This window comes from Halichoerus grypus, chromosome 6, assembly GCF_964656455.1.
Source record: "Halichoerus grypus chromosome 6, mHalGry1.hap1.1, whole genome shotgun sequence".
Lineage (NCBI taxonomy): Eukaryota > Metazoa > Chordata > Mammalia > Carnivora > Phocidae > Halichoerus > Halichoerus grypus.
In genome coordinates this window covers 148,284,541-148,311,069 of record NC_135717.1, presented here as the reverse complement: position 1 = coordinate 148,311,069, position 26,529 = coordinate 148,284,541, and the positions used below count along the sequence as shown (strand labels likewise).

The 26,529-nt window shown below is 36.4% G+C and overlaps 1 protein-coding gene across 4 annotated transcripts in view; it reads left to right on the top strand.

The window, feature by feature from the left end:
* KITLG (KIT ligand) overlaps positions 1 to 26,529 on the top strand; it is an 86,413-nt gene that overhangs the window by 39,244 nt on the left and 20,640 nt on the right. For all 4 annotated transcript variants that reach the window (XM_078076396.1, XM_078076398.1, XM_078076397.1 and 1 more), the window contains 4 exons: positions 5,962 to 6,024; positions 20,281 to 20,451; positions 22,825 to 22,984; positions 23,686 to 23,769. In XM_078076396.1, the coding sequence (XP_077932522.1) occupies positions 5,962 to 6,024; positions 20,281 to 20,451; positions 22,825 to 22,984; positions 23,686 to 23,769 (478 nt within the window). The remainder of the gene's footprint in view (positions 1 to 5,961; positions 6,025 to 20,280; positions 20,452 to 22,824; positions 22,985 to 23,685; positions 23,770 to 26,529) is intronic.

The following is a 26,529-nucleotide window of genomic DNA, read 5'->3' as shown; positions in this document are numbered from 1 at the left end:
CTCTCTCTCAAATAAATAAATAAAAATTTTAAAACATCTTTTAGTAAAAAAAATAATAAAAAAATAAAAGCAGAGATCTCAGAGGCACCTGGGTGGCTCAGTCAATTAAGCCTCCTACTCTTGATTTTAGCTGAGGTAATGATCTCAAGGTCATGAGATTGAGTCCCTTACATCTGGCTCTGCCCTTGACAGATTCTCTCTCTCCTCCTCTCCCACTTACCTCACTCATGTTTTCTCTCTCTCAATATATCTTTAAAAATAAAAAATAAAATAAAAGCAGAGATCTCATGGGGGCGCCTGGGTGGCTCAGTTGGTTAAACATCCAACTCTTGATTTCGGTTCAGGTCATGATCTCAGGGTCTTGAGATTGAGCCCTGTGTCAGGCTCCAGGCTGAGCATAGAATAGAACCTGCTTAAGGTTCTCTCTCCCTCTGCCCACACCCCCGCACTGTGCCTGCATGCTCTCTCTCTTTCTCTCTCTCTCTCTCTCTCAAAAAAAAAAAATAAATAAATAAATAAAATGAAAGCAGAGATCTCCTACAGTCTTTTGGGGTTGGGTTTTCCTTTTTCTATTTTGGACCTTTGAAGAACAATGGTTTGGCAGCTGGATAATTTTTAGTTTATTTTTATTAGTTTGCTACACTTAGCATTTTAATTTCTTCTCCTGCAGGCGGTAGAAATTTCCTCTTCTATTTAAAACTAAATTTTGGACTAGCAGTATTCAAAGAAAGGACAGAAGTGTATTGGAAAGAATATTTGTAAAAACTGACAAATGCCCTGCTATATTACCAAATGTGGCAGTCTTATTGTGAAGAAAAAAATCATTCTTCCTTTATAGAATGAACCACTTAGGTACTATAGCTCTTGTTCCTTGACTTTTTAAAGCAAGTTATTGTGTGAGTATCCAGCAACCATGCAAAGCATTTTATTTGGATGCTGTCCTTTAATCATTACAAACCTAGGAGGTAATTATTTTTACCCCCAGTTTATTGATTAGGAAGCTGAGACCTAGTGATAACTAACTTGACCATCCTTACCTGGAAATAGAAAACTGAGTGGAGAAGTTCAAACCCATAACTACCTGTCTCTGGAACACATGAACCTAGTTCATAATTTACAATGTCTTAATTTAAGATTTAAATATCAACTGCAGTTTAAGAATTATCATTGTAACCTCTTGAATTTTATTTCCTAGGTAGTAGTCACCTTATGATTAAGAAGTGGTCCTATTGTAGATCTTCTTTTAATCTCTCTTTTAAAATTTTTTTTTTATTTTTTATTATTTTTTGGAGGGAGATGAGTCCTCTAACTATTTAGGTATTTTTCACTGAGAAAAGAGGACTCAGAAAAGTCTTGTAAAGTTGTCATCTTATTTTTTTTTTTTAAGCTCTGAGTTATTATCAAAAAACAAATACCTTTGAAAACTAAAGACAGTTCTCCTGGTGGGTTTAATTGTTAGTATTAACAGGGGATGACTTATAAGGAAAAATAAAAAAGCAAAAAGCTTTCTCCTGTGTTATTTCTGAAAACCAGCATTATACTAAGCTGCTATACATGAGTGAGTTGGGATATTTAAATATAAGCATAGATTTCCCCCCCTCTGTAGCAGTGATTCTTAAACTTCTCTGGGTCTGATGAGACTCTGGAAACTGTGAACTCTTTCTCCAGAGACGTTCACTTATGCACAACATTTTATGTACAGTACCAAGGGAATCAGGAGTTACCACTACTGCATTTTGATTCTTAACCTTGCACCAGGGAGAAACAACTGAGACAAGGAAGTGTTTCAGCAAAGATGTCCAAGAAGCCACTGATTTCATGAGCTTTAGAGACCTCGATGACATTTGAATCATGAGATCCAAAGATTTTAGATTAGTGATCTAGAGAGGGCATTAAGCGTTCTAACTATGAGTTCTTTTTTCTTCTGAGTCCAAATACCTTTAGGACCTGGTATGCAGCCAGTGCTTGTTGGCATAAAAAGACTTTTTCTTGGCTGAGTTTTCAGCGTTTTCTCATGATGTTCCCTTATGCGTTTGGTTTTGTTTTTGTGTTTCCCAGTGTCACTGAGTAGGGTCAATCCTAAAGACACCCAATGGGGCCCATCTAGTAGAGCAAGCCCATCATAAAGTGACTTGTTTTTGCAGTTTTATGCATTTTACAATCTGGCATAGTATTGACATGTTCAAACGCCAAATCACAAAAGCTCATTAGGATAATTTGGCTTTTGGCAAAATTCTCCATCAATTAAGTTCCATTTTGTTTTTTGTTTTTTGGGTTTTTTTTTTGTTTTTTTGTTTTTTGGGTTTTTTTGTCCTGGACTTATTTTACTAGAATTGATTTGTTTTCAAAATCTATAGTTTAGATTACTCATCCATTTAACCCTATCATCAGGCTACTTCCCTGGAATCTAAACCTCATTTCTGGTTTTTTCATCTTCCAATCTCTATATAAATATTTAATACACATTCAGCACTTTTCTAGTGGTCTTCTAAACTTTTCCTGGTCTCCGTTCTATCCTTAGTCCAATCCATACCTTCCAAACCTGTCTTCCTGAATTTACTATCCTGATCCCTCCTTGTTTGGATGCCTGGTGTAGCACCACTACTTCCATGAGAAACTTAGATCTGACTACATTTTTAGTAATTACCTAGTACCCTTTATTTTGCAGACAAGTGGTAGAAGTTCTGTGGAGAGGAAATGAGGCAGAAGTGACTTGCTTGTAGGGTTTGGTGGTAGAGCATGTCCTACTGAATGTCACTGCCTCCCATTGGGCCTCCTTAGCCCAACAGTAAAGTCCTTCTCTAATGTGGCTTTCTTGGCATATTTCCTTTCTCTTACCTGCTGGAGCCTGATTTATCTGTCCGTGGTCTCCCGAACACACCTGTGCTTTCCCATTTCCTTTTCTTTGCATATGACCCCTCCTCCATCTAGAATGTCCCACTCTCTTGCAATTAATAGAAACTCATCTTCGTGTACATACCATGCTTAAGCACTAGGTGTTTTAAATGAGTTATTTAGTCCTTATTTAGTCTTTAGAAATTCACTAGCTAGATTTTTGTTATGATTCCCATTTTACACATGTCGAAATTAAAGCAGATTAAGTAACTTGCCTAAGATCTGAGTTAACACGCAGGAGGCCCTGGATCCAACAGTGTGTCCCCAGAACCTGTGCCATGACTCCTCCATTAAACTAACATCTTCTAAATTCCAGGCCAGAGGCTCCCTCCCTCTGCACTGTCAGACTTTCTATAATGATCAATGTATATCAAAGAAGCTGAATTTATCACAAAAATATCTGTGTTCTCTGAGTGCTCTTCAACACACTCCCAAGTGCTTAGAAAGTCATATAATAATTCATGAAGCAACCATAAAAATCTACACCTTGACTTCCCAAGTTCTCTTCCAAATGTAATTGGAAAAGAACCAATGTCAGCCAAGAGAGTAATAAAGGGAGACTGCTTTGTAGAGGACGGTGCTGAGCAAAGCATGGAGGGCTGGGTTTGTATCCTCCCTCCATCAAGAACTCCTGATGCCTGCTACCTGGAGATACCAGTTAGCCCCCCGGAGCCTCCATGTCTTCATCTATAAAACAGGCTTAATAGTATATATCTCATGAGATCATGGCAAAGGCTGTATATGAAAACTTGTTATAAATTGCAAAGCATTTTTCAAAAATAGAATTTTCATCCCATCGGAAATTAAATCTCCGTAAATCAGTTTAAGACAGAAATTATTACTATAGACCGCCTCCAAGTAGTAAGGTATGGAGATTTCAGTGTGTTTCAGTAAGGTTTCTTTGACTTCTTTCAACTGATTCTTATATATAAATTACTAATAAAATGGAATTGGCCATATCCCTTACATTTTTTTCTGCTCATTAGGTTTATGTATATACTCCGGTCCTAAGCTTTCTGAATACTAATTCTGTCAATTTTATATAGGTAGATAGATACAGATAATGTGAATTATTCTTAAGGAGGGGCTAGAATGTCAAGCAGGTTGTGTTCAGAACACCTGCCACTTCTTGTCATGTTTCTCCATCTGGAATGGCTTTAATTGACATGGTTGGTTCATAACATAGTAAAATGTTGCTGCTCAGTCTAATTCCAGTGTTTCTACCTGCAAAAGTGTCAGCTGTGTCTTTGCCAGCAGAGCTTACATAAAATGGGTCATTTTGCTCTTCAAAAATGGGCATGAAGATCCAAAGACAAAAGAAATTTTAGAAGCCTGGTGGGAAATTTGACCGAGAGGAAGGAAGTACCCAGGACAGATGTGCAGAGAGTGGATGAAATGTGTAGTACAACCACAGTGGCGAGGGAGGCTTGACTGTCAGAGAGCTGAGTTTTAGTCCATACTTGACACCCAGTAACTGTGCGACCTTGGTCTAGTTACTTGATCTCTTTGAGCCTCAACCTCTTTGTCTGTTCAATAGAGATAATATGTCACAGGGATCAGAAGACTGGATGTGATCCTGCAACATAAGCCCTGATTGAGCACAGTACCTGGCACATACTGAGAAAATATCAGCCTCGAGACTGAGATGAGTGTGAGGTGGTACCATTAGAGGGATCAGTTCCTACCTTGGCTCCCTTCTGACTCACTTAGGCCTTTGCCTATATTCCTTTCTCACCAAATTGTTCTCAGATTCTAGAAGCTTTTGGCATGGCCAGGAAGAAACCTACAGATTGTGTTATGGGAGACTTGTCAGAGGTGACCTAGTCCAGCAAACATGAGCAAGATCCTACCTTAATATGGGGAAGAGCAAAGATTTCAGAGAAAGGATGAAGGGGAAAATCTGCAAAAGTAAGGTAGACCTACTAAAGATGTAATAGTGCAAAACCACTTTTTTACACCGTATATTGTCTTAAGACTCATGGTCTAAATCAGTTGTTGGCTGTATTTAGCTGGAAATTGTAATCATGGTGGTATGACAGAGCTGGTGCTGTATGTAGGAAAGGAGATAAGAGAACCTAGAACTCTAGAAATCTAGAACCTAGAACTCTGATAAGAGAACCTAGAACCCCAGGATCCATACCTGGGAAGTCAGTTGCCAATATATCCCTCAGTATAGAATATGGATTGTTTATGATGTGTTTGGCACATTCAGTTATCACAGTTCATAAATTGGCTATTTGACATGGGTACTTTCATCTCCATTTTATAGATAAGAGAAAGAAACCAAAGTACAGAATTTGATTTGGTTACAAATCAGGTGTTTGTTCAACACATGCCACAGTGACTGATGGAGATGAGTTAGATATTTTTTAAAAGCCTTTAAAAGAAGCTAGGCAGACATTTGACACATTTCCAATGTTCAGGCCTATGTAAGCAGATTAAGTTATCTCACAGAACTGAATCTCTACAAATTATTTAATTGGAAACCATTTGCATTTCATGAGTAGTAGCGTTCTTTTGAGTTTCACTGACATTTTTTTCTAGGATCAACAAGTTCTCAAACTTGCATCAAAATCACCTGGAGGACTTAAGTAAGATTCAGTAGGGCTGATGTGGCCTGAGAATTTGCATTTTTAGCAGTTCCCTGGTGATGTTGACACATCACTTTGAGAACGATTGACTAAAAAAACCAAAACAGAACATTGTATTACTGATTCTTTGGTGAAACAGTACGAAAACAGTCCTGGAAGGGATTCCAAGACCACAGATAGAAATCGAAATTTAGATGTTTCCAAAACTCACTGGATTATACTTATACTCATTACTGAATGTGAAGTCTAAAAGACTTGTATTATTACTGTATTTTTGGAGAGTGCTTTTGATTACAAAAGGAAATCAAGAATGGAAAATTACTATGTAAATATTGAAATGCAATGGTAACTTAAAAACACTATAACAGGTTTGTATGTATTTTTTTCCCACTAAAAACAGTATGATTAATTGCTGTGTGTGAATTTTCTCATGGATTTTTTTCCCTTTTTTTTCTTCTTTTTTTGGTCTCTGTAGGTGGCAAATCTTCCAAAAGACTATAAGATAGCCCTCAAATATGTCCCCGGGATGGATGTTTTGGTAAGTAAACTGTACATTTCTGAGTTCCTTTTTAGTAGCTGACAAAAGAGATGGGATCATTCTATTGAGACAGGAAATTACCAGCCATTTAGGAGTTAGCTAATTGTCAGTATTTGAAGAAAGTATCCTTGGAATTCAACTTGGATGGTTTTGTTTTTGTTTTATCCTCAAGTGACTGCTAAACTTTACTTAAGGGTAAGCATTTCAGCACGTGTCTTAGACCTGTTAATTCTAAAGTGAAAAAGATCATCTTCCTTAGAGCTAGCCACAGATTTCTCTTTCCTTTAGCTTCCTCCTAAAAAATGCTTGAGTGTAAAATTGGGCACATTTTTTGCTTATTCTGAAAAGGTCCTTTATAAGTCTCTTTCCTATTTAATTTGAGACCACCATGTATTTTATCTCAGAATTTATTAGTCAAAAGATTCTGAGAAACTTACAATATAAATATGAGGTTATGATTATAAATACACCTTTATTACTGCAACCAAGAAATTTTAATTATTTTCCCGATTACAAGTTATCAGAATTCATACATGAAGAAATCTTGCAAGCATAGAGATGCCTATGTACCCACCGCATAGCTTGTTAAACCTTACCGTGGTGCAATATTTGCTTCAAATATATTTTTTAATGAAACATTATAAATATTACTAAAGACCCCTGTATTGCCTCTTTCTTGTCTCCACTGGTCCCCACTTTGTCTCTTACAGACAATTTGACTATTAGGAACAAGTCTTCTGTGCTGGAATTTTTCATTCCACTGCATGTTTTCAAGGCTTGGCATGGGGATAGCATCCCTTGGGGTTGTGTCGAGTGCAACAACCCATAGTAACGCTGCCTGCTCTTTTCCATTTACTGCAAATCTGTACTAACACATAAGTTACTGTATTTTTTGCAGACTTAATAGCATTATACTGTATATACCACTTTGCACCTTGCTTATGTTTTGTAACACACATTTGACATGTGCTGATCCATGTTGATTCATTTTAACTGCTGTATTGTGTTCCTTGAGTTAATTTAAAATCATTTGGGTGACTCCGCAAGTAGACATCTTTCCATGATTTATGAAGTACTTATTACAGATCTACTTTGTGTAGGCTGTCTTAGGCTTTGAGTACTTTTTGTGGGTTAGTCAATCAAAATTATTACCAGTTTCAGTGTGCTAACACGTCACTAAGTGCTTGTGCTTAAAAAGTCTTTCAAAGACTGACTCTAATGTTATCATTTCAAGAGAATGCCAAAGGCCTATTTCTTTTCATTAGGAAAGTAAGCATTTTAGTTAGCATGAACTATCTAAAGTTCCTTAGAACATTTCTCTTCATGTTGAACCAGATATCCTCAAATCTAGGTCAGTGTCTGTCCCATTGAATTAGGGGGAGTTCTCTGGAAATAGGAATGTAAAATCATAGCAGACTGGAAGTTAATTAATCATTCAATTACTCAGGGAACAAGTACAGTATTTGTTTAGGAAAAAATATGGAGCCAGCACCTTACCAGATACTTTAAGAAACAAACACATCACGTAGCCTTATGTGCAAAAGACTTTAATAATAACTAGGTGTGGGGGGATGATTGGGCCTTTATATAATGCTTTTTTTTTTTTAATTTTCAAAATGATTTCACATATTTATCTCCTTGGATGATTAGAAAAACCCTTCCAGGAAGGCAAGATAGCTACTGTGATTTGTGTGATTTCTGTTTTACAAATGACACAAACTGAGGTTTACAAGTATTTACCCAAGGTTATACAACTAAAATGTGACAGTCTTAAAAAGAAACCTTAGGTCATCTGACATTTAACCTTGGGTTATAGAATGTGAGTATCTAAATAATTACAATAGCAAGGGAAGGTTTTCGTCTTTTTTTTTTTTTTTTTTTAGATTTTTTATTTATTTGAGAGAGAGGGAGAGCAGAGGGAGAGTGAGAAAGGGAGAAGCACACTCCCTGCTGAGGAGGGAGCTAGATATGGGGCTCAATCCCAAGATCCTGAGATCATGACCTGAGCTGAAGGCAGACACTTAACCGACTGAGCCACCCAGGCGCCCCAAAGGAAGGTGTTCTAAGTGAAACATTCAAGTAATAAAGATGTATCCTGACCCTGACTGGAGAAGCATTTAGGTGTGTGATTGCCAAACTGACTCAAAGAAATCATGCAGCTCTTAATGTTAAACTGAAAATAACAAAATAGATTAGTTTGTGCTGGTATAATCATAGATTGTGCTAAATCACAGATCTCAGTATGGGCTGGTGGTAGCAAGAGCCAAACTTGTAAAAATAAAGCTGATTCATTGCCACATTTTTTTTCGTGTTTCTGTAATTGAGAAAAGTCCACTATTATTTGATCTTGGCATACTGTCCTGGCACAACTGGAGAAACTTTGTTCTTGGCTACCACAATTGGCAAGAAAAATAAGCCCGTGCAGAAGGCTTTGGGCAGAAACTGGTCGTAGGCTTTGTTTTACCTTTATTTTAAAATGTGAGTTTCTGCCAAGACCAGAGGAGTTTCCCAGTGGAGAGGCCAGTGATGATTTGTCAGTGGTCAGAATCCCAGCTGCCTTATCTTTTGTTTCTAAACAATAGAGGGCGGAGTAGAAATCAGAATGGGTACCAGAAAGATTCTTTGGGGCCAAAGCAATAAAATTCTGCTTGAGGCACCAGGCAGAAAAAGGCTCTAGAATAGAATACAGTTCATTGTCATGCTTTTGCTTTAAAAATCTGCTAAATACTCCTGGGTGGGGTGGGGGGGGCGCACTATTCTAAGAGACCTCCTAGAAAATTACCTAGCAGATTCTCTCTCACAAATAGCAGGATGTGACCAACCAGTTGGTACTTAAATCTGATGATAATTACCAATTCTATTTTAAACTCTTGAAACTATAATATTGCCAGACTGTTAGGATTTTAAGTCACTAACCATAAAAATCCTAAACATTTCTGATCCTTCTGTTTACCAGTAATGTTACCACAGGAAGACCAAAAATTGGGTTGCTGAATTTGTGCCACAGATCTAGTCATTCTAATGTTTATAAAATGATATAAACTATGACTTGCTTGTAGTATTTAAGAAAGACATTTCAGTTTTAATTAGATTCATCAGTTTTAACTTTTTATTCAGAAATAATTTCAAATTTACAGAAAAGTTATGAGTTCTAAGAACACTCACAAACTCTTTAACCCATATTCATCTATTTTTAACACTTTGCCTCATTTGCTTTACTAAATGCTTGCTTTCTGTGCACAGGCTGTTATTTTTCTAAACTCACTGAGTCACTTGTATACTTAATGGCTGTTTACCCCTAAATACTTAAGTGTTTATTTCCTAAGTAAAAGATTTTCTCTTATGTAACCACAGTATGGTTGTCAGTTTCAATAAATTTATCAGTAACCCAAATATTTAAATCTATTGGCTGTATTTCAGTTTTATCAAAATTTATCTTTTTTTTTTTTTTAAGTATTTCTTTTCCTCCAGTACAAGATCCAGTCTAGGATAATGGTTTTTGCATTTTTGATATTACGTGTGATAGAATAATGGCTCCCCAAAGATGTGCTACACTGTGAATATATCACCTTACATGGTAAAAGGGACTTGCAAATGTAATTAAGGATTTGGGGATGGGGAGTTTATCTGGGATTATCCAGATGGGCATGATCTAATCTTGTGAATCCTTGTAAGAGGGAAGCAGGAGTGTGAGAGCCAGAGAGAACGATTAAAAGATGTTGCACTGTTGGCTTTGAAAATGGGGCAAGGGGCCACAGGGCAAGGGATGCAGGTGGTCTCCAAAAGCTGGAAAAGGCAGGGCGCCTAGGTGGCTCAGTTAAGTGTCTCCCTTCAGCTCAGGTATGATCCCAGGGTCCTGGGATTGAGCCTGGGCTCCCTGCTTAGCAGGGAGTCTGCTTCTCCCTCTCCCTCTGCCCCTCTCCCAGCCCGTGCTCTCTTTCGCTCTCTCTCAAATAAATAAATAAAATCTTAAATAAAATAAAATAAAAGCTGGAAAAGGCAAGGAAAGCAATTCTCCTGTAGAGCCCCTAAAAGAAACCTAGCCCGTGTGAACACCTTGATTTGAGCCTAGTAAGACCTGTGTTAGATTTCTGACCTCAGGAAGGGTAAAATAATAAATTGGTGCCGTTTTAAGCCCACTAAGTTTGTGTAAACTAATATCTCATGTCTCTTTAGTCTACTTTAAGAGTTCCTCAGATTATGTATTTCAAGCCATGGTACTGCGTAAATGATGAAGCATCCTCAGGTTATCACACCTAGAGGCACACAGTGACCATCTTCCCCTTGAGGTGCTTAAACAGATCCCCTGGTTAAGGTGTTCCACTAGTTCTGTGTATTTACTTGTTAGCAACTCTCAAGCAATATTTGAGGGAGATGTCTTAAGACCATGTACAGTTCCTCATCAAAGTTTCTCTTAAAAATTTAGCATCCATTGATGATTCTTACCTAAATCATTCTTTACTGTATGTCACATCAGTTTTTAATTATTTTTAAAGGCAAGGTTGAACAAAGAAGTCATTGGGAATATGGGATATCATTCTAAGCATCATCCTGCGGGCCGCCTTCCCTGAGCAGCACCCTTCCCTGGGTCTGCAGGATTCCAGTTCTCAATTCTTCCGGCCTTCTTTTGCTGGGTCCTGCTGCCTCTGGGCTCCTCCCATTTCCCTTGCCATTCCAGCACTTCCCATTTGAGGTTTTGACTCTTTTTGAGTAGACAGAGTGATTAAACAAACAAACACATACCTAATTATTTTACCCCTCCTTCTTCATATGCTTTGAATGTCTGTATGCCTGTAGCTCTTAGGAAACAGAAAAAAGGAGCTCCTGAAACAAGGCCCCCGAGACCCTCATGATGTGGCACCTTTCCAAATCCTTTTCCAGCCCCACGTCCCCATGTGCTCCCTGTGGCCCCTGTTCCTCTGTGCGCAGCTTCCTTTGTACCTAATCAGACCTTTGATTCCAGTAACTCCAGACTGCTGGTTTCATTTTCACTTGTGTAAGGGAACCTTCCCTTTCCTCCTTGATGAAACCAAATCCTCTGGTTGGAAAACACTCTTTGTGACCTTCTTCGAAGTAGCAGTTTTCCGTTTGTGGATTTATTTAATTGATAACCTTCCACTTAAACCTGTCAACGTCATGAGGGCAGGCATTGTCTCTGTTTGCTCTGTTTTATATCGTCAGTGCCTAATGACTGATAGGCACTTCATGAATATCTGCTGAGAGAAAGTGAAGAAGGAAGGAGAAAAGTTCTTATGTAATGTCTTGTTGTTTCCCTGAGGCACAAATTTGACCTGAATAGAGTCCACAAGATTATTGTATTGATTGAGTGCCTGTAACTCCTCAAATAATATCTGCACAACATTATTGCTGTCTTTTTTTTAGATATATGTACATTTTATTAAAAATCTTATGTATAAAGTATTATGCAATTTTTAGGAATCATGGTTTCCTTGAGGCGCCTGTTAAACTACTTTCATTGAGTCATTTCCGTATTTAAGGACTTTCTCATTGTTCCAGTGACTAAAGGCTGAATGCCAAATTCCTGAATCTGATGTTCATGACTCTTCATAATCTTGCCTCATCCTAACCAGCTCATCTTAATATCTATTACTCCCCAACACAAACCCACCACCCCAGCAAGATGCATCCCTGCCTCCTAAAATTACCGTGCTTATTCTCAACTCCAAGACTTTGCTCAGTGCTACTTCCCTTTGCCACGAATGCCCTTTCCTCTTCCATCCACTCATTCCATTTCTACCTGCAGAATCATGCAATATCTTGTAGCTGAAGGCAACCTCATGGTCTTCTCATCCAAGGTCAGGATGAGATCCCACTTTCTCCCCAGGCCCATTTCCTACCGTTCAAGACTATGCTCTCTTCCCTGTATCATTTGGCCAGTAAAAACTGGCATTACCCCTGCTCCACTTGGTTCGGGAGACATGGTGGTCAATAACCACCAACATGGTATCTGATCTGTGGACCTTACCTTTTAGCTCATCATCTCTGAATTTTTATAGAATTTGTCCAGAAGCTATTCCTTTTGGGTACCTGATCATATATTGCTTACAGAGCTCTTTAAAACTGTATATGTTATATATTTGTCTCAAAGTGTTGTGAGAAATAATTAAGATCAGAAAAGCCCAAGATATAGAATATATACATTTGTCAGATGTTATCATTATTTTGTTATGTTTTCTCTTTTTACTGTATCTTATTTATCTAAAGATTAGGGATCAAATCTTTCACTTCTCTGTATTCTTCGCCATTCAAGCAGGTAGGTGTTACTCAAAAACTGCTTACCAGTAAACATTTAACTGTTAGCAAAAAATGTCCTGATTTCCAAATCTTGAAGGAGTCCATCTTATTTGTTTAGAGTTCTTTGGTTCTCACTAACAGTGATGAATTGAAACTTAATTTAAAGAAGGAAAGAAAGAAAAAAAAAGAAAGAAAGAAAAATTCCAGTTATAAGAATGCTGAAGAACAACATTCTAGTAAAAAAGCGAGGATGTGGCCAGGCTTCATGAAGGGACTCCGCCAGGATTGGAAAACTACCAGGTTTTCCTTTTCCTCTCTCTGAGTCTCTGCATCTCTGCCTTATTCTGTTTTGTCTGTGCAGAATTTCTTTGTGTTCCAGTCACCTGGTGAAATGTAGCTACCCCAGACTCCCAGCTTTATATATTTGCAGTTGTAGAGCTGCTCAGAGACTGTTTAGTTTCTATTACCTTACAGGTTTGGGTGGGGGAGACTTCCCGACTGGTCCAACTGGCTGAGGGATCTGCCATTATCCAATCAGTTAGGGCCACAGGGCAAGTTCATAGGATCCATACCTAAGGCTCAACCCTTACGATTAGAAGTACTTCCTATAGAAATAGATTAAATCAGCCAAGTAGACACTGTATTTATCTACTTCTACCTCCTATAGTATGTATTTAAAATGAGTAAGTATAAAATGTTGTATGTATTTAAAGTATGTATTTAAAATGAGTAAGTATAAAATGTTAAATGAATAAAATAGAATATTAAATACTATTTTTAAGTGGCTCTTTTGTGTACTGAAAGTACAGGGCCCATCTTAATAAGTGATTATATTAAGACACTCTTCAGAATATCTAGACCATTACTCTCTGATAGAAACATAATGGAAGCCATATATGTAATCTTAAAAATTGTTCAGTAACCACATTTAAAAAAAAAGTAAAAAGGGGCGCCTGGGTGGCTCAGTTGGTTAAGCGACTGCCTTCGGCTCAGGTCATGATCCTGGAGTCCCGGGATTGAGTCCCACATCGGGCTCCCTGCTCGGCAGGGAGTCTGCTTCTCCCTCTGACCCTCCTCCCTCTCATGCTCTCTGTCTCTCATTCTCTCTCTCGCAAATAAATAAAATCTTAAAAAAAAAAATAAAAAATTTAAAAAAAAATAAAAAAATAAAAAAAAGTAAAAAGGAACATGGGAATAAGTAAAATAGTTTTTATTGCAGTATATCCAAAATAACATTCTACCTTATCAAAATAAATTAATGGAATATTTTAAATTTTTTCATATTCAAAATCCACTGTGTATTTCATACCTATAGCATACTTCTGTGCAGACATTAAATTTTCATCAGAAATATTTACTCCATATTTAGATTTTCATAAAATTTACCATTGATAGTGCAGATTCATATACCTAAGTTTTTTCCAAATACACTTAAAAGTTTTCCAGGCATGGGCAGCTGGGTAGCTCAGTAGGTTGAGCATCTGACTCTTGATTTGGGCTCCAGTGGTGATCTCAGGGCTGTGAGATCGAGCCCCTGTGGAGCTCCATGCTTAGCACAGTGTCTGCTTGAGATTTTCTCTCTCCCCTCCCTCTGTCCCTCCTCCTGCTTGCACGTGCTCTCTAAATAAATAAAATCTTCTTTAAAAAAACCTTTCTCCAGTCACTGAATCATAAGTAAAATTAAAATTTTAGTGCTTTAGTCATGCTAGCCACATTTTGAGTGATAAGTAGCCACAGGGGCTAATAGCCCCTGTATTAGCTAGCACAGATTAGATAGACCCCATTATTTTCTGGAGAAACATGAAGCTCTGAATAGATTAAGTGACTTGACTAAAATCACAAAGTGTGTTAACAGTTGGGACTAGACACTGAGCTTCTAGTTCATCATTTCTGCCCTTACCTACCATGCTATTCCTTCCTCACTGTGCTATTTTGTGTCTGGCTCAGGGACCATTTATAGGCCTGCCCTGGGAAACAACATATATTTATAGTGTTTGGGCTGATTACCATCTTAATCAGATTGAGGTTTCTACATCACTTTAATTCAAGCAAGAAAATGAAAGTTAGATGCCTAAAGTGAATACTGAAGACCCAAATTAATTGTTTAGGGAGAAGACCAAAATAAATCATGACAAAACCCAGCTCCTCCAAAAGGGAGGTAAGATTTTAGAGATTCCACACCAGGATTGTGAGCACACACTGTTTTGCAAAGTGCTTTTATAGAAATGTTTGAAATTTGCCTGCCGTGGAATGTTTGAAAGTAGCAGGGGAGTGTCTGTTCTCCAGCCCTAAGAGTAAATACTAGAAGGAGAATAAAGGAAGTCCACTAAAGGCAGTTGGCATTTGCTGTTTGGTTGTGACAATTGGCTCAGAGAAATTTATTTTCATCAGTATGACTCTGAATTCACTGAAGTAACACAGAAAGAGTCAGTTTTGTTCCCCAGAGCTCTTAGTTGAGTCTAAGGACCAATATGCCTGGTCCAGATGTGAGACCACAAGACTCATGGCCAACTTGGCAGAAAAAATACTGCAGCTGCATGTGCTTTGTACCACTGGTAAAAGAACTAGGTGAGTCTTGGTTTGGTGTTCTAATGTTTCTGTTTTAAATTTATTGTACAACCTTGAACAAACCACTTCCCTGCTCTAGGTCTTGGTTTTCTCATTTATGAAATTGTTGGGACTGGAGCAGGTGGTCTTCAGTATTCCTTCCAGATCTAAACTATTGTGATTCTCAATGGCATGGCTCTAGGTTCTTTTGATTTCTCAGCCAGGAGGTAAATGCTGGAAGCACAAGAGGAAAGAAAGGAATGCTTTGTGCCCTGGGCATTCATACCTCTAATTCTGGCTAGACTTGGTTTTGACACACACACATCAAAGAAAACAAAAACAATCTAACTGGGCAGTAATGCTGGTAATTAGATTAGTTGGATTAGAAGACAGGGTGCATGCTTGTGAATATTCCTCAGAGGGCTCATGGTTTTATGAGTCAGTGCTTTTCTCCCTGAAAATCTCTAATGGATACATTATCCCAACTCCTTTGTAGGGAACTCTCACAATGGAGATACCTACCTGGGACCCACTAAGGAAGCACAGAGGTATCTCTATACTTACAGCTACCAAATGGAGAGTAGCGCCAAGTGTGTGCGTGAAGAAATGTTATTGTCGTTTTGTCCAGTTTCAGCCTCTAATTCCATAAAGCTAATGGTACCTGCTCTTAGAGACTCCTTCTGCATCTAAGACTGATGCAGAATATTGTGTCAAATTCTTTCAGCTAATAAACCAGAACAATTTCTTGAATGAAGCAGGGGATAGAAGAAGAGAAAAGCATGCCAGACTGAGCAAGTCCCCAGGATGTTTGTAAAGTACACAGTTTCAGCCAGGGTCTCAAATGTATCAGTTCTGGGACTGCAGAGGTGTTATATCACATATCATATATTATGTATTTTATATACTCGTATATGGCCTATTTTAAATTTATGTGTGGTTTTAAAATGTGCAAAGATATTTTTATTATTGGTATTCGGAAGCAGTCCTATTCTAGTTATGTTTAGAATGCTTTTAAGTATAGGAGTTTTTATATCTTTTATTTAATCATTTAGTTAAATCATTAACTTGGTCATGGTGCTTTAAAATCCCTTAGGAAATTTACAGCTTTTAAACAAATCTTTAATGGTGGTGGCATGGTGGCAGGTCAAGAATTACCGATGCATTAATTCAGTTAGCATTCTAGAATGATACATGTTACATAGGAATTGAAAGCATGTTTTTCCAGTTGTCTTAGCCAGAGTTGCTGTAATTAACCCAGAAAATGTAAGATGGAGGCTACCAAGAAAGAAGATAAGAAATTGAGAGTCTGGAGTTAAGGAAAACCCAGACAGATTTTCCCTTTCAAAGCAAGGAGTATATTTTGTTTTGTAGGTATATATAGGTGAATGGAAAATTAAATTGTATGTACTTCAAAAATTTGAGAGGTACCTCTTACCTCACTTCTTTGGCCTCCTGTGTGGTTTTATCAACTTTCCTAATTCTTCACATTCTTCTGCTAGTAAAATAGAGAACATTATTTGTATCTTACATTCTTCTGATGAATGTTGTGAGTTGATACTTATACAGAACTATTTAAGCTTAAAATGGTCTCTAAAAGCTAAGGAATAGTGATAATAATGCCTATTATGAAGGCAAAAGGAAAAATTATATTTGGGAAACTTAGAGCCTTCAATCATCCGTTTCCTAATCATCATCTTGGAGGAGTCAAGAAGCAGATCTATCATCTCACAAATGAAATACTGAGTTTCCTGTGTTTCATTCTCTTTGCAAATCATTGACTATATTTAATTAAAAGGAAGATATGAAACTGCTTGATGATCTAGTCAAAACTGGTTTTCTCTCTTGCAGACAGGTCAAAACTGGCTGATATTTAATTGTTTTTTCAGCCTTAGATCTATCTTTAATAAGTCCAAGAATCCTAAAAAGCTAACATGTAACTCTTTAAGCAAATTAATGAGAAGATAGAACTCTGAACTGATTATATCGTTTTTTCCAAGGAAATTTGGCAAGAATGAATAATGCATGAAATATAATTTACAAGATGTTTAGAAATGTGTTTTTCAGCAGTGTAGTAGCTCGTATCAGCTAGCAATGAATTCTTCATAATTTTTAAAGGGCAAATTTTGGGCTAGGATTAGATGGTGAGATTTCCAGGATCTAACTGTAAGAAATTAGAAGTTTAGGCTTGAGAACTTTGCTGGGAAATGTTGATTGCTTCAGCTGTTGATTAGGTGTATGGAAGTTGGGGACCGTGGGGGACCATGGGTGGCTGTGAGGGAGTCGTCATAGCTAAATAAGAACTTGAATACGGGGCACCTGGGTGGCTCAGTCATTAAGTGTCTGCCTTCCGCTCGGGTCATGGTCCCGGGGTCCTGGGATCGAGCCCCGCATTGGTCTCCTTGCTCGGCGGGGAGCCTGCTTCTCCCTCTCCCACTCCCCCTGCTTGTGTTCCCTCTCTCGCTATCTCTCTCTGTCAAATAAATAAAATCTTTAAAAAAAAAAAAAAGAACTTGAATACAGACTGCAAACATAAGAGTTCAGCTGAAAATAGAGATAAACAGAAGTGGTGGTAGTAAAGCACCCCAGAGTTGCCTGGTTAAAAATAAACCTATAAACAAAATCGTTTCTACTTTAACCACAAAAAAGGAAAAAGAAAAAACCTGCTCACTTAAGGTGCCAAGACTGCAGAAGCTAAAGGAGTACCTTAGTTCAGAATAAGGGAATTTGATTTTGGTTCCTCTATATCAGAAGATCTGAGGAAAGGATAGGCAAGCATATTTATAAAGTGGAGTGAAGACAGAATTTAAAGAGACTGACACCTAGAATCAGCTTGCCACAGAAAAATTTGCACCATTACAACAGAATGAATTAATTGGGGAAGGCTGCCCTCCCGTATAAATACTCTTCAAACAGTATTTGCAGTATGTGCTGTATCCCAGATTCTAGGAAATCTGCCCCTTGCTGACAGGGCTGACTATCTAAAAGGGAATTATCACTGTTTAAATGGATGGAGACTTGGAGAGCGATTCAGTCCCAAAGGAAAGACTGACATTTTGGAAAGAGACCTGTGAATGATGCAAATGTGAACTTACATGTGCTTGAGATAAGCACTGATTAAACAAAACAAAGAATCCATTCTGAACATACTTTGGAAACACATAGTCTTTGAGAACTCGGTTGATGAGTTGAGTGAAATGGCCTAATTGAACTAATTCCCATTTGGGGGTTTGTTTGTTATACTTTTCTGAAGCCGGAGCCAACACTCCTGAAAGTTTTGAATGACATTTAGTGCTTCCAGGAATTGGGGCTTACCAATTTGTAGATAAACCCGTTTCCTTTTTGGCTGTGTTGTATTAATTAAAACTGTTCTGTTAAATGAATAGAAGGTGGCCCCCTTGTATAATTTAGGATAAATCACTTGGCCTTCCCCCATAGAGATATTCTGCTAGTAAGAAGAGAAATCAAGTTTAGTGGTTTGATTCATTTTACATGGCATCAGGTACTCCCTATGATTATAATTTTTTTTAAGATTTTATTTATTTATTTGAGAGAGAGAATGAGATAGAGAGAGAGCATGAGAGGGGGGAGGGTCAGAGGGAGAAGCAGACTCCCTGCTGAACAGGGAGCCCGATGCGGGACTCGATCCCGGGACTCCAGGATCATGACCTGAGCCGAAGGCAGTCGCTTAACCAACTGAGCCACCCAGGCGCCCTGATTATAATATTTTTATTACAGCAGAAGTTATTTTAAATTATTTAGTATCTTATACACCATGGCAATTATAGCTATCCCCAATCTTATTTTTCTCACTTGTTACATTTTAGACAAGTTTAAAAAAAAAAAATCAGAGATTCTACTTAAAAGATGTTTATGTAAGAAAACATAATGTTAAAGTATACAAAGTATATGAACTTATTTTAAGTAATTATTTTAAGTAATGTTACACTAATTTAAAAAATAGAATGGATTTTAATAATACATCAAGGAGATCTTTTTCCTGATAATCTAAACCTTTATTGGCCCAGAGCCATTTATAACAGAGGCTGGTAAACTATACCCTGTAGGCCAGATCTAATCCACTGCCTGATTTTATATGGCCAGCCAGCTGAGATTGGTTTTTACAGATGAACATTTGTAGTCTGTCTGATAATCGAGAATACTTTGAAACCCAGCTAAACAAAATGTTGACCCAAAATAAAGAATTCCATTCTTATTGGTAGACCTATATTCCAAAAGATTAAATTTGATTATTCTGCAAAAGACATTATATTCAATTATTATTACTACATTTTAATTTTATAATAAAAGTTTTGTAGAAATTTGTTTTCTCTGTATAAATGCACCTACATAATACCCTTTATTTCTGCCTCTTGGCAGGCAAAACCTAAAATATTATCTAGCCCTTTACAGAAAGTGTAGACCCCTGACACAGAGTATTTTTTTCTCATTCATTTTTTATTCACTCATGCATTTGTTCAACAAATAGTTTCTGAGCAACTTTCACATGCCAGAGACACTGTTCTAGGCCATATTTAAAAAAAAAAAATAGTGCCTTCATAAAACTTACATTCAAATTATGTACATTATCTCCTCACAACTACCTTGTTCTATTATCCCCATTCTATAGAGAGATTCAGAGAATTTATGCAGGTGTCTGGAGTTTCTTAGCCAGAATCGAACCCAGTTATACCTGAGTGTACAGATTTGAGCTTCTAACCAATGGGCAGGGCTAGCTTCATGGGCAAGGTTCCGTGCTTGGTTTAATACTCTGCTGTTACCATCTTGTAATCATTCATTCTTGGACAAATTTTTGAACAGTGAATATGTTATCATTTTGCACTTGGCTCCACAAATTATGTAGCTGGTCCCGCTGCTAAGGCAAAAATGCTTCTCTCTGAGACCACATTCCTGCCAGGGCTATTGTTTGTTTGTTTGTTTTTTAAACATACACATGAATTTATCTATGAAGAAGCCTTGAAATCTATCAAGCACCTCGGAAAAATAAGCTATTTTAATCCATTGTTTCATATTCCAGTTCACCAAAAGACTGCGAGTCCTTGAGGGCTAGGACTCTCTCCTACAATAATGTTGTTTTTTGGGGGGTTTTTTGGGGTTTTTTTTGGTAACTCCCTCTGCATAAAGCTTTTCTAAAAACACTGTGAGTAAAGTAAGTAAACCTTGTCAAGGGTAAGACTTGGCTTCGTCTTTAATTTACTTCCATGGAAGAGCAACATTCTTTACCAGCAATACTTTGTTCAGGTCTTTATTCATTTGCAAATTTTGAAGCAGATGTTAAATCTAAGTTAAACAAAACACAAGAATTGACCTGTTCTGATATAAGGAAATTCTTTGTCCAGCAGTGACTGAAACATTGATGTCTTTGAAGAAGGGTACTCCAAGTTTACTGTATTTACAATAGATGCCTTTATCTTCCTTTCTTTCACTTTCTTGCAGCCTAGTCATTGTTGGATAAGCGTGATGGTGGAACAGTTGTCAGTCAGCTTAACTGATCTTCTGGACAAGTTTTCAAATATTTCTGAAGGCTTGAGTAATTACTCTATCATAGACAAACTTGTGAAAATAGTGGATGACCTTGTGGAGTGCATGGAAGAACACTTATTTGAGGTAACTTTGTATTCTTTGGGATTGCTTCTTACTACTCTTCCCCAAGACCTATGCTGACCTCGGCAAGGGTGACAATATCTTTATTTGTGAAATTTTTAATTTATATATTTTTAATTAAAAATCTTTTTTAAGGTGAGCACAGAAAATAGGTGGTTGTAGTCACTGCAATACTGAAACATACATAAAGGCTTAGATGTCATTTAATATAAAAATTAAATTTATTCCGTCTAAACATAAAAAAAAATAGACCTTTATTTCGTGCGTGAAGTCCTCATAACCCACCTTTTAGGTTACAAAAGTTCATTTACATTTAAATGGAAAATTGTCTATAATGAACACTTAGACCTCCTATCCATAGTAATCATGTCACAACAATGAAGTGCATTTTAACATCTCCAGGTCATTTGATGATTAGTTGTCACCAGCTTCAGAATGTGGGCATGGCAGTGCTGTGAGATTGAAGTTTATTGACAAGGCAGTGTATAGAGATTAAGAATGAGGTGTTAGAGTTCAAATCCTGACTCTGTCACTAGTTACCTTTGTGAACTTAACCTCTCTGTGTTCACATTCTTTATGCCTAAAATGAGGATAATGACAGGATCCATCTCATGGAGTTGACATTAGATAATTTGCGATTAATGCCTTAGTACCATGTCTGGCAAAATAAATCCTAATTAACATTTTTATTATTATTTTAGAATACCACATCTATAATAAAATAGATCTTGGGAGACCTGCTTTGGCATAGAGTTCACAATTCAGGGTCTACCCTACAGGCCTTCTAGATGTTTAAACCTAAGGTTTTAAATATCATTCTGTACTTTTAAATACTTCCTTCTCATTCAAATTCCAATTTCTCTTTAAGACCCAATATCCGTCCCATTTGTGTTCAAACTCAGAATTCTTACCGTACTAAGAGCCTCCTCACTACATTTCATCACTTCTATTACTTTACTTTTTAATTTCTAAATTGGTGTGTCTTACAGTCTATGACATCTTAGAGTTAACATGTCTTTTTATATCATGTTAGTACAAATAGTGTTCTGATGGCAAGAGGTCACAAAAAGTAGGGCATATGAGGAACAGTGTCATGAAGGAAATAATCCACCCATTGGGGCTTGAAAGATGAGTTAAGTGTTAGGTAAATGGCGATGTCGAGAAGAGCATCCCAAATACTGAAGAGTATACATTTACTAATCATGGCACTGTGGCTAGAACCCAGGTGGTATTTCTTTGTTGTTTTGGGGGTGGAGTTAATATGTATAAAGCACTTAGTGTAGTGCATAGCAAATGCTACATAGGTGTTATTATTACCTACTTTTATTTATAGATAATCATGCATGTATGAATTTCTAAAATATAGTCTGGTTTGCTTTCTTGGGGAATTTCTAGAAATTAATCATACTCTTTATTCTTTTATAACTTGGTTCTTTTGCTCAGCACTATGCTTATAAGATATATCCACTTTGAGGCATATAGCTGAAATTAAGTTTTTCCTGCTTATAGAGTGGACTTAATATACCAATATTTATTAAACCACTCTTCTTTCTTTTTCTTCATTTAAATTCAATTGACCAACATATAGTACAACATTAGTTTCAAAAGTAGAGTTCAGTTATTCATCAGTTGCTTGTAACACCCAGTGCTCATCACATCATGTGCCCTCCTTAATGCCCACCACCCAGTTACCCCATCCTCACCCACTTTCCCTCCAGCAACCCTCAGTTGGTTTCCTATAGTTAAGAGTCTCTCATGATTTAACCACTCTTCTGTTGTTTGATGTAAGTGTTATATAACACTGTTGCTAAGAACTTTCTTATATGTCTCCTGGTGCATATGTGCAATACTCTAGAATTCTCTAGAGTATTCACCTAAAAGTGGAATTTCTGGGTTACAAAACGGGCACATGTCCAGCCTTACCAGATGATACCAAATTGCCAATTTATATCATTCCACCAGTATGTAAGAGTCCCCTTTGTTCCATATTCTTGCCAATATTTAGTATCATCAGACTTTTTAATTTTGGGCTGTTTGGAGCATGTGTTACAGAGGGGTATTTTTTTTTAATGAATAATTATTTTAATGAGCATCTCTAAAGAACAGTGTCTCTAATTTCTTGCTAACATTATTTTGTTTTGATGTTCTATTCACCTTACCCCCTCCACCACTCCATTCCTTTATCTGGAGTTGAGCCCCAGACCAGACTGGATGGGATCACTATCTTGTAGTACCAATTTGAATTATGGGTGTTAAAACAGTTGTCTAAAAGTATTAGTTTTACTTGAATCTTTGGGGAATGTATTTATAGCCTATTACCTTGACATCAGTTAAATCTGTAAACTATCTGAAAAATATAAACCTGTTTTCTTCTAGAACGTAAAAAAAACACCTAAGAGCCCAGAACTCAGGCATTTTACCCCTGAAGAATTCTTCAGGATTTTTAATAGATCCATTGATGCCCTCAAGGACTTGGAGACCGTGGCATCTAAAACTAGTGAATGTGCGGTTTCTTCAACATTAAGTCCTGAAAAAGGTAAGATATATAAGAATTTCCAATTTAAATGCCAAAAGCAAGCTTGAATCTTGTATGTGTAGGTAAGAATCTACCTCTGACTCAAATATATTTGTAGCTAGAGAAAGATGTATGTGTATATGTCTAATACAAAGACATATATCAATGGCATGAAAGAAGTGATCAGTTGATTTGTTGGTTTTCAAACCAAAGCAACACTCATCATTTCCAAATATAAGAATTTTGTGTGGGTAAACAATATGGGATATAGTGAATTTGCTAGTATTGTGTAGTATATGTTATTCTTCATCTTCAGTTTTCTTAATGTCCCCTTTTCAAATCTTTTCCTTAAGGTCTACCTCTGAGTCATGAATTCTGATCTTCACCAGTTAATCTGTATTGAGACCTTTTTTCCCACTGGGTCCCTGTAGTACAAAATCTACTTCCATTGCTTTTTTTTTTTTAAGACTAATTACCAACAACTTGTGTTACTTAGATTTATTAACATGTGTAGGCAACGAATCTTTGTTCTATAAGGTGACTGTGATGAATTTCTTAATAAAAATAGAACAGGACCCAGTAAGAAATAAATAGGATCTGAATAATCAAAATTGGGGAGGCAGACCTTGAAAGTACTCTGGTATTGCACTTCAACCTTTTGCACACTCTGTAATTTATGTAAATCATCATACAACACTGACACATTATTGCTTTCTATTTAGATTCCAGAGTCAGTGTCACAAAACCATTTATGTTACCCCCTGTTGCAGCCAGCTCCCTTAGGAATGACAGCAGTAGCAGTAATAGTAAGTACATACATCTGATTTAATGCATGCATGGCTCCAATTAGCACCTATGGGAGTATTGCATGGGCTTTAAAGGAAATTTCTGCAGTTATTACTATTAATACTGTTCTGTTACTGTTCTTCCTGTTATGGTCTTCTTGAGAATTATTAGGTTTGTATGTAAGTGATGAATCACTAAATTCTACTCCTGAAATCAATATTACACTAGATGTTAACTAACTAGAGTTTAAATAAAAATTTGGGGGTGCCTGGGTAGCTCAGTTTCTTAAGCGTCTAACTCTTGGTTTGGCTCAGCTCCTTATCTCAGGGTCGTGAGAGCAAGCCCCACATGGGTTCCTCACTCAGCTCGAAGTCTGCTTGAGATTCTCTATCCCTCTGCCCCTCCCGCTTGTGTGCTCTGTCTCTCTCTAAAATAAATAAATAAATCTTCCTTAAATATTTTTTTAAATAAATAAATATTAGCTTTGTAGAAATGGGTTTCCCTACATCTCAAGATGATCTTTAGAAAATTGGGTCAAAATCTGCTAAGATTATTTTAAATAAGTCATATAATTACTTTTAGAAATATGATTTAAGCTTTATTCATTGTCAACTTAATATATTTGTTGTGGAATTTGCCTGACAAAAATGGAATTTTAAAATTGAAAGTGTAGATGTCCGTTATATAGAATTCCAAGGATATTTTTCAGTTTTGTATATATCAGTATTTACTATTATGTGTTTGTATGTCTGATGATTTTATTTACTATATAGAGGAGAATATGCTTCTTTGCCTGAAATTTCTGTCTTCTTTGACTAAGAACCCAATTTCCTGGAAGTCTCATGTCCTCTTTTCAAATACAGGCAAGGTCATTATAAAGGTCATCGGATTTTACTAAATATTCTGATCCTCTAGTTTCATGGAAGCTGTAGAAGGAAAATAAATTCATCCTATGATCTTAGCTAAGAATGTCATCCCTGAAGACTTAGTAATTGGGCACTGTCATATGTTCAGGGACATAGAGGACCTACCTATAAAAAGGAGTAATCAATTTAGTACAAATCCACAATAGCAATTCTGCAATTCAGAAATTTTTTAAAAACCTCTAAAATCCATTTGTTTTGGAATTTTTGCCACCAAAACCTGACTTGACCTAAACTGAGATAAGGCTATTTGTAGTCTTTTTCCTTCTAAAAGTGAATATTTATAGATTTCACTACAGAAATATTGTGTTTGATTACAGCGTGCTACCTAGACTTCACTGAGGATATTATATAGAATATCTGTAAGACAGAACCTTCTAAAATCTGAAATTCTGAATTACAAAACACATCAGATCTGAAAAGTTTTAAAAAAGGACTGTGTGTTAGCCAGTTAAGGTCTTTCTTATTAACTACTGATTTTATTTTATTAATCTTTTCAAAGATGCAACTTTTGGCTTCTTAATTTATATTTCATTGATTTCTAATCTTTATTATTTCCTTCTTTTTACTTTGGGTTTAGTTTGTTCAGCTAAGTTATAGCTGAAGTTCTTAAGGTAGAAAAATTTAATTAGTGATTTAAACCATTCTAATTTTCTGATATAAGCTCTTAAAGTTACAAATTTTCTTGTAAGCAACTTTAGTTGCATCCCACATACTTTGATATGTTGTGTTTCCATTATCATTTCTTTAAAAATATTTTTTAATTCTCCATGTGATTTCTTCTTTGATTCATGGGTAATATAAAAGTGGGTTATTTAATGTCTAAAAATATTTGGTTTTTCTAGATATCTTATTGGTTTCTAAATTCTATTATCAGAAAATATGCACTGTAATCTTTCAAAATTTATTGAAACTTATGTGTATCATTCAAATATCGAGTGTAGCATTCTCAAATTTGATCAAAATGGCTGATAGTGTTCAGATCTTCTATATGCTTATTAAATTTTTTGTCTAATTTTTTATCAATTACTAAGAGAGGAGCATTAAAAATCTTTGCTTGTGGATTTGGCCATTTCTCCTTTTGATTATGAGTTTTCACTTTATATATTTTGAAGCTGTATTATAAGGTGGTTATAGATTGATTACTGTTATGGGTTCCCTGATTAACAGACCTTTATATTGTTAGTGAAATATTTGTCATTACCTCTGCTAGAATTCTTTGTCTTGAAGTGTATTTTGTCTACAATAGTGGAGCCAGTTTTTCTTATGCTTACTGTTTTCATGGTATACCTTTCTTCTTTTCAACCTACTATCTTTATTTTTAAAGAACATCTCTGGTAGACAGTATATAGTTGGGCCTTGCTATTTTAGCTAGGCTGTCTTTGACTTTTAATTAGAGTGTTTTATCCATTTATATTTAATATAGTTATTGGTATGGTTGGATTTGGGCCTACCATTTTGTTTCCTATTTGCCTCATTTGCGTATTTATCCTTTCCAGGTTGATTTTGGATTAATTTTTTTTTTTATTATTTTATTTTCAACAGATCTCTTTGCATTGTTTTATGGTTGTTTTAGGAATTACAATATACATCTTGCAATGGTCTACTTAATATTGTAGCACTTAAGAAAAAATGTGAGAATCCTCTTTTGTGCTATGTTGACATATAGTCTAGGTTATAAGCCTCATGATAGCCTTATAATTATTGCTTTAAACTATCCTATGTCTTTTTTAAAAAGCAAAAGAATATAGTTGTTTTCTATATTTACCCATATATTATTTCTTAAACTCTGCATTCCCTCTTGTAAACCCAACTTTCCACCTAGTATTAATTCCTTTCAGACTGAAGAACTTCTTT